The sequence below is a fragment of the Castor canadensis genome, chromosome 1, assembly GCF_047511655.1.
Source record: "Castor canadensis chromosome 1, mCasCan1.hap1v2, whole genome shotgun sequence".
Lineage (NCBI taxonomy): Eukaryota > Metazoa > Chordata > Mammalia > Rodentia > Castoridae > Castor > Castor canadensis.
In genome coordinates, this window is record NC_133386.1 from 76077501 (window position 1) to 76086449 (window position 8949).

The following is an 8949-nucleotide window of genomic DNA, read 5'->3' on the forward strand; positions in this document are numbered from 1 at the left end:
CTTGGCAAACAATGCAAAGATTTAAGAGCTACTCCCTACTTCTGAATCTGCGTTTCCCCCAAATTTTGAGATTTACATCTGACAGACTACATGAACAAAAGACATAAGTTTCGAAAGAACGAGTTTTGTTAAAAAAAATGTCAATCAGTAAACTTGAAATGTCAAGGTCAAACAAATTTCAGATGTTTTCAGCATATTTGATGATTATTTCATGTCTCAAGTGGAAATTTATTGCAAGTTAATGGGAGCAAATTCCTTAAGGTATAATTTCTATTAGGTTTTCCTTTAGCTTTTTTATTTTTGTTTTGAAATAAAATCAGTTTGTTAAAGATTTAACAACTTGAAACTGAGGGTTTTCAAACCTCAATCTAGTCATTCCCCTTCTTCCTCCAAAAGGGGCAAAAAAAGCAACCCAAAGCCTCAACTGAAAGCAAGTGAAAAAAATCAAGCAAAAGGAAGCTAATAGTTACTAAAGACAACTTTTTTTTAATTAGATATTATATAAGAATTACTGTTAAAGCTTTTATTTTTTTTAATGTTATCATTATGTATTTACACATAATTAGTTTAAAATGATTTATCTAACTGATTCCTTTTGTTACCTGGCTAGCAGGGAAAAGGGGTCGAGGCCGGTCCTGACCTGTTACAATGAAGACTGACTTGCTATGTGGGATTACACCAGAAGCTTGCAGTGGAGTAATGGTAAGGAAATCAAGCAACCTTAAATATCTCGGCTGTATAGGAGCATATTCTATTGCAGAAGACCTTCCTGTGAAGATCATGGAATCAAATACGGGACATTGAACTAATACTTGGACTTTGATATGAATTTCTTTAACAATTTTCTCTGCAGTGCAAGTTATTAAACTAAAGCTACTCTATTTTCCAAATGTGTTCCAACAGAAATCCTTCATAACTTCTAGCATGGTATCTTAATAAAGAATAAAGTTCTTCTCTTTAAAAAATCTGCTCTAAGTAGATTTTTCCCCTGTTTTTTTAAATTAAGGATCCCAGCAGTGGTATTCTGAAATATTCTCTTGAATTTGTGCATTTAAATTTTATTGCAGTGGTATAGATGAATGCCACTGTTGGTATCCTTAAATTTTATTTCTGCTCACCAAGGTTAATCATGATTGTCTATATCTTTTTTATAGTAATCACTTTTGAATTGTGTTCAGATATGCAGTTTCAGGTGTAATCATCAGAGCTGGTTAGTCAGGCATTCCAGATAGTGGTTCTTTTCAGAACCTTTTTTAAAGGGTTGGTTAACTACCTCAGTAGCAGAGGATTGAACTATACCCTGTCTGTACTGTACATAGAAAATCTTTGTAGATAAAAGCAAGGCTTGTTAAATATGATATGAGGGTAAGATTTTAATATACCAAATGTAACATTCTTAGTTGCCTTTAGTTTCAGAGGCTTGTAAGACTTCCTCATGACCATCATAACAGGCCTTGCTTTTGTCGTATTTTGTGGCTGAAAAAGCAGCCTTGCTTCTTCAGATATTGTAGTTATTTGGATGTATAATAGTTTAGCAAGATGTTACTTTTGTAAGACATCAGATGTTCAAAAAAGTGCATCCGAACTTGTACTAAATACTGCAGTGTCCCTTTATAAAAAGTCAGACTAAAACTGACAATTGTACAGCAAAGCCTGACATTTGGATATTTTGAAGTTTTTTCATAAATCATAGAAACTAGTATATGGCTGTAGTTTAGCTTTTTAGGTAAAAGGTATGTTTCATTAGTGCATTTCTTACTGCTGATCACTGTAAAGATGTGAATCAGCTTTCCATTTCTTACGCAGGTCATGATAACTTGTAGAGTAGAGTACAATCATTTGTGCTATGTTTTTAATTTTCTAAAGCACCTTGATGACAGTGAGTGTTCAGTGGTGAAGCATCCTCTATTGAATCACCCTCAAAAAAAATTTTTGCCAAGTCCTAAGTCGATAGCTTAAAGTCAAAAGTAAAATTATAGTTTAATTAGGACTTGGTGTAAAGAAGTCCCTCTCCCCTTCCCCAAAGGGATACTGCAGTTATATCACATACCCAATAGGCACCACGATGAAGATCAGAGCTTATACTTATTAAGGTTTTATACACACCAGTTCCCCAGTAAATGCAAATTTAACAAAATTAGACATGTCATATGTTCAAAATGCTCATGGCAAACAATCATTTTGCATTCCTGCAAATAAAATTGTTTTATACTGTAAGCTGGAGGCGAGTGTAACTTATTTTTGTAATAAAGTTTTTATTTTTTTTATGTGTCATTAATATAAATGTGTGTTAGTATAGAAACTTCTGGTTTAAAAACTTAGAATTGCACACATTTCAGTATGTTTATTTGTACTTACATAATTTTAGAATAGTGGTTGCCAATAGCCTGTACGTTTCACATTGTGGTTTTTTTTTGGTTTGTTTTTTCTTTTTCTTTTTTTTTTTTTTTTGTTACCTTAATAAACCATTTTAGTATGTTGTATGTCAGTTACTGGGATAGCTGGGACATAGAGTGTAATTTAAAATTTGTCAATAAGTATTCATTGGAATATATGTAAATGTGCCTTGCCGGTTATTGAAACTTACCTACAAATGAGTATGGGGTGACACAAATTTGTTCCTGGTGCTTAATGAAACTTTCTGCCACTGATTTTATATATTACCCCGTGCTTTTTTAAAGTACATCTCAAATCTTAGTGTAAGTTTGAGGGCTACACAAAACATTTACATTTCATTCTAACATAATGAACATAATAGGGTGTGGAAAGTGAGTAAACTAAATGTAGCCTTCAGTAAAATTGAATCTCAGTGTAATCCTTGGTGCTGGCATTTCCCAGGTCCAAGGAGTTAAATAATCCCATCTAAAGAGGTCATTGCCATGCCTATTGGCACTTAACTGTCATACCATTTTTAAGGGACACTGTCAAGGTTCTTAAATTAATTCTCAGAATTGTATGTTGGGGTGTTAGGACAGGTTTGTTTGACTTAATGAAAGAACTGTATTGTCAGAAGTTGAAAGATGAACACTTTTGTGAGTTCACAAATGTGTTCCTCAACAAAACAGTAAGGAGCTCTGAGTTTCCAAGATTATTTGCCATTCTTAGTTTAGGGACTTGGGAGGGAAAATGAATCTAAAGAAATTGTGAAGAATTGATGGTTATACTTAAAGGGTAATGTAAACAGTGGTGATGAAATGTATACATGCAAGTGAAATTACTTGACAGTGTTCATTTGAATAACTTTGAATTCAAGCCATTATAATTACTTTTGAAATTAAATATCATTTGCACTGTTCTGATAATGGGTGCAGTTTTTGAGCAATATATTCAGAGCTAAATATGCATGTAGTGATTAGTGATGTGAACAATTAAGTTCTGAGAAGAAACACTAACTGGTATTTTCAAACTTAAATTTCTGTAGTAAAATCAGTATCAAACTCTTACAGAGATCAAGGAAAACAGGCAATGCATATAAACATAATTTTGAATGTTGTGTGGCCTATTAAGCAATAATGCAATTTATATGGAATGTCATGGCATATGAGAAATGGAAATGCAAAAATAACTAATTCTTTAGTAAAAATGTCAACATGTTAAAAGGGGGAATGTTAACTAATGTAGGTTATTGCTATTTGTTATTTGTTTATGGGTTCTTGGCTTTGACAGCTTCAAAGAATGGACAGATGACAAGTTAAAGAAATTTTGTATATATTGTCAAGGAAAGGGTCTTAAATCTAATAGCCAAGTCCCTTCCTTGGGGTGAAAAGTAATATCTTTTAAAGTATTCTAATTGTTAAAAAGAAAAGTTACCTAAAAAAACAGACGCAAGATTTTGTTTCTGCAGACTACTTGGCAATCAAAAGTGATCATAAATTTAGTTCTATCAGTTTTCAGAAAGTTGCTTTGTGAGAAAATTGAGTTAATTTTGTATTCTCTCAAGCATGATTTTTTGTGGAAGATTTTTGCCATTGCAGCTGAATCCCATGTTAAAAATGAAGGGAGAATTGAGCACAAGAGGAGTTTGTACACTCATGATGGCAGTTGTTGTAACATCATGAGAGACATCTTAACCAATTACTGCAAATCTGACTTAACAGAGCAAACATTTCTCTCAAAATAGGAATGCCAAGTGGATTGATGTTGTGATCTGGGTTTTTTTAGTTGTCTGTAAGATATTTGAAAACTTAGAATATTACAATGAACACTAAACAAAATTTAAACAAAAAAATGGGCAAAATTGACAAGTTCAGTACAGCTTTTTTGACTTCCAAGCCAAAATCATTGTTGAATCAGAAACAGCAAAACATTACCATATTACAGAATATGGCATGTAGTCTGTATTTTGTGGGGAGAAGTAAAATATGACTTCATGCATTAGGAGAGGGAATTAATCCTAGAGTGAACGATTTGCTCAGGTTCCTAAAACTTCCATGAATACTCAGTCATGACTGTTTTCTCCCCATTTATGTATACCATAAATTTTTTTTAACTATAGGAATTCAGTGGTGTGTTTAAGAAAGGTTAATGAATAAATAAGTAACAATACTTCTAAGAAACAAACTTGTGGGAATGGTCTTTAGTATTTACTCAGCAATCATACCACTCAATAGGGCATGCCACTACTTAAGATGCTACTTGTGAACCAGTGCTCACATTTTTTAACTGGGCAAATGAGTAGATGGACTTTTGAGGTCTGTCACTTTTTAAAAGTTCGTAAGACATAAACCACAATCTGCCTTCAGTAATACACCTAGAATATTTTTCAGGACCAGAAGCATTCGGTTGGAAAAACAACCTTTTTTGCAAATGCAAATCAGTATTACTACTAACACTCTGGGTCAAGATTAGGTTTTTAATATTAACAGTAGTCTGGTAAACATTTAGAAGTCTGGCATTGAGAAACAAAAGCTTGTACCTGACTAGTATTTTAATTAAAAAAAAAAAGTCCTGTTTATTTAAAATTCTTTTACATTTATTTATCCGTAGAATTTATATTTATTTCATTCCTTTCATCTCACTGAAAACTGTCTGCAGGTTCTTTGATTTGGATTAGCTATGTGAAGTACTGTCTTTCGCCAAAAACCTCAAATTACCTGTTTTTTTTTTTTTTTTTTTCTTTTCAACGTAGTGGGTTTGTGCTTGTTTGGAGATCAGTTCAAAAATTATCTGTACTATCTGTACTGCCTCTGATGTTAAGATTTTATGTATAGCATAAGGAAGCTAGCTCTGACTATATTTTCCTAAGAATAAAGACCTATTTTTGTAGCATGTCTTAGGATCTCCAGGAGTCCAAGAATTATTGTGAGTGTCCTCCATTTCATCATTTTTCACTTAACAGCGTTTAAATAGATAACTTGAAATATTTAGAGTTCTATCGCGTTTTCATCATGCATACATTCAAAAGTATCTAGTGATGGTAAAAACAAATTCCCTAAGACTATAAGCACACGACTGGGAAATGAATAGAATAAATTACTGGGCTGGTCTTTACTTGAGATTTTGATTTTTGGAAATACTCTGGTCACACATGTCCTTGATTCCATGAACTTAATTTAATCTTACTTCTGGGAACATGATTCACTGCAGTATTCTTCCATTCTTCTGGTCTCTATTTCTGGCAAATAAAATGTCTTTGAAGATTTGGAAATGAGATTGAAGTTGCAAGTAACTCAGGAGAAGGGAAGAAACACATGATACATTTTATTAAAAATGTGCATTTAGCTAACTGAATGAGGTGAGGAAGAACTCTGCTTGAGTGTTTTGAGCTAGCTAAATGGACAAATGGTGGGGACTTATAAATACATTGGAGGATTTTGGCTCAAAGCAGTAGTATTTCTTGGAGGTGGTAGTTAGGTGGAAGGCTTATGTCACGTCAGGACACAACTTAAAATTTGTCATTGCAGAGTTTAGTTTCTACTTAGGATTTTGAAATTTGGATTGATTAGTGAATGTTTCATCATTTCAAACAGTCACGAAGTCCTAATGAAACATTTTGGAAATTAGTGTCCTAAATGTTAAAGCTTTCTACGTGATTTTTTAACACAAGCAAAAACTTTGATTAAAATAAGGTCATTGTAGGATAACTAAGCTTCATTAATTTTTTTAAACTGTTCCTAGTTTAAAGCAAATTCTAATCTGAGGAAAATTACAGTGGCTGTATCTGTAATGTTCATGAATTGTCGTTTCTTGCCTTTCTTTGGCTTTTAGCCATATTCTGAAAAAATGTATTGTGACTGAATTTCAACTTGGGAGATAATATAGGATACTGAAGGGCACTAATATCTGTCTCTGAACCCAGAGCCAGATTTTGCTTTTTCAGAGCAAAAAGTAAAAGGATTTGGTGTGGAGAAGAGATTATTACAGAGTGAAAAATAAAAAAGGCTGTGACAGTAATATGAAATTGGTAGAAAACTTTTATAGATTCTACTAGATAAAACCAAGTCTACAAGAATAGCATCCATGTCATACCAGAGTAATACCAACATTACGTCCTATGGCTGGCTCATTTAATGGTGTTAATTTTAAATGAGATGAAGTTTGAATAACCATGGGATTTATGTGACACAAGTACTGCATCATTTGAGTACAAAATTGTGGAAGCTAGGTACATGTAAATATATCAAGTCTTCACTTTTAGGAAAATACCAGTATTTGTATTGGTTGCTTTAATTTGAAGACTCAGGAATTAGACCTAAAATTGTTAGCATGTTTAGGGAGAATAAGCTTATATACAAGTTGTGTTTCTCATTTAACATTTGAATGTGCCTTGAAGGAAGCAATCTATAAAAATTGGGAAACTGTTTTTCTGTATTCTGTAAGTCATGCAAATGTAATACAGTGTAGTTTTGACAAATCTAGTTCATAACTCTTGAAATGGTAAAATTCCACAAACATTTGCAGAAATTTAAATTTTTGGGAATTCTTCATTAAAGCGCAATTCCATCAACCACTCTACCTGACTTCAAATATACATAGGGTTAAAAGACATGCCTTTTTATTCTAAGGTTACATAATTTAGTGGCCTTTTGTCCCCTTATTCTCCCCACATTTAGTATTTAGGAGAACCTCGAGAAGAGGGCACATGCCTGTAATCCTAGCTACTCAGAAGGCAGAAATCAGGAGGATTGTGGTGTGAAGCCATCCCATCCCAGGCAAATAGTTCACAAGGCCCTATCTAGAAAAATCCTTCACAAAAAGCAGGGCTGATGGAGTAGCTCAAGGTGAAGGCCCTGAGTTCAATTTCCAGTACCGCAAAAAAAAAAAAAAAGCAAGAGGATACTGTACTCAGTTTCTGTGGCTTAGTGCTTCCATTTTGTTCAGTCTGCTTATATTAACAAGTTTATGAGCGTTCTAGTCTCTACTGTCTTTTGTCTCCCTTTAAATGGAAGCTCTTTGAAGGAAGGGAGATCTGAGGTAAATGGTATTGTACAGGTAATTTAAAGTCTCGAGTCCTTTTCACTTTGGTAGACCTGTAGCTTATTTGTTCAGTTAGGCTTGATTGTTACATAACTTGAAAAGGAGTCATATTTGGAACCACAATTTAAAATATAGAGAGCTTCTTAAAGTTCACAAACATAAAATACCAACATTTTAAGTAAGTTTAAGAACATGACAATCCACACTTAAATTGTCAATCTGACTTGAGTAGTAGTCATAAGATTTTCAGTTGAGGGAATAGTAGATCTTGTAATTTACAGACTGCTTTGTTATTTTGTTAAAAACCTGTGTGGAAGTCATTGTTTATATTTTCCTTATTTGGAATGAGTGGAAAATGGTATTCATAAGTCATCCTTTAGCAATGGACTTTAGGAAATCTAGCTCATCAATTTTCCTTCATGCTGATGTTTGATTTGATTGTATACTGCTGAACAAAACGGTACTGGTAAACCTCCTGTCTATATTTCTTTATGAGAAAGTGGTACTTCAAGATTGGCTGGTTAAAAGAGTAGTTTCCTTTGAGTCCATAAAGTTTTTATAAGGTTCTTTTGACATAGCATTTTAAGGATGAGCAGGTAAGTATGCTTGAGAAAAGCAATGTAAGCTAGATAACTAAAGTTATCTTGAAAGCAGTTTCAAAGAATATCTACATTGCTTACTATATAATCCATATGAATCTCAGATTTACTACCAATATTTAGATGGTTAAAGTTAAATATCTGAGAAATTTGAGTACTAATGAATAAAGGCAGTATTTGTTTACTTGATTATAGTTGACATTTGAACTTGATAGTACTTCCCCCCTTTGGTTCAAGTAATCAAACTCAGAGCTTTGCACATACTAAGCCCACACTCTACTACTGAGCTACATACTCAGCCCCATTGATAAGTACCTTTTAAAAAATGTAAAAATTTTACAAAACTATATTGGTAGTACTGTCTTAAAAATGTAGGAAACCTGTACATGGAAAACATACAAACAGCACAGGCTGTGAAGTTCTCCAACACATCTCAGCCTTCTTCCAGAGATAACTCCTCCCCATCTAATAGTTAATTACCAAGTCTTAAGCAACATTTTTTTATTCCTTGTGAAGAACTGAGCTTACACTAATGTTCATTGCTAATTTTAAATTTATGTGATTACCCTTATTATTAGGAATACACTTAAGTTATGGGTGTGGAGGTACGTTCCTCTAATCCTAGTACTTTGGGAGGTTGAGATAGGAGGACCTGGAGTTTGAGGCCAGCCTTAAATATGAAGACATATAATACACAAAGACACCCCTTACAGTAGAATAAGGAAATGGCACACAGATCTGTTTCTTTTCATTCATCTCCCAATTCTTGTTAGCTATTTTTCTGCTGTTAAATTTACATCCCTATCTTACACCTTGTCAGTATACAGAAGATCGCAACAAAATTTATAATGCATAATGTGCATTCTGTTTTGTCAAAACCCAGCCTTTTACATTCCAGAGCTTAATTCTGTCATTTACTTAGATTTACTCCATT

General features: G+C 33.3%; 1 protein-coding gene across 3 annotated transcripts in view; it reads left to right on the forward strand.

Moving 5' to 3' along the window:
• Syncrip (synaptotagmin binding cytoplasmic RNA interacting protein) overlaps nt 1–5270 on the forward strand; it is a 32503-nt gene extending 27233 nt beyond the window's left edge. For 2 of the 3 annotated variants that reach the window (XM_020186497.2, XM_074078534.1), the window contains exon 12: nt 611–5270. In XM_020186497.2, coding sequence (XP_020042086.1) covers nt 611–652 — 42 coding nt within the window. In that variant the 3' untranslated portion in view covers nt 653–5270. The remainder of the gene's footprint in view (nt 1–610) is intronic. The other variant, XM_020186498.2, reaches the window with a different exon arrangement.
• The last annotated feature ends 3679 nt before the right edge of the window (nt 5271–8949 follow it).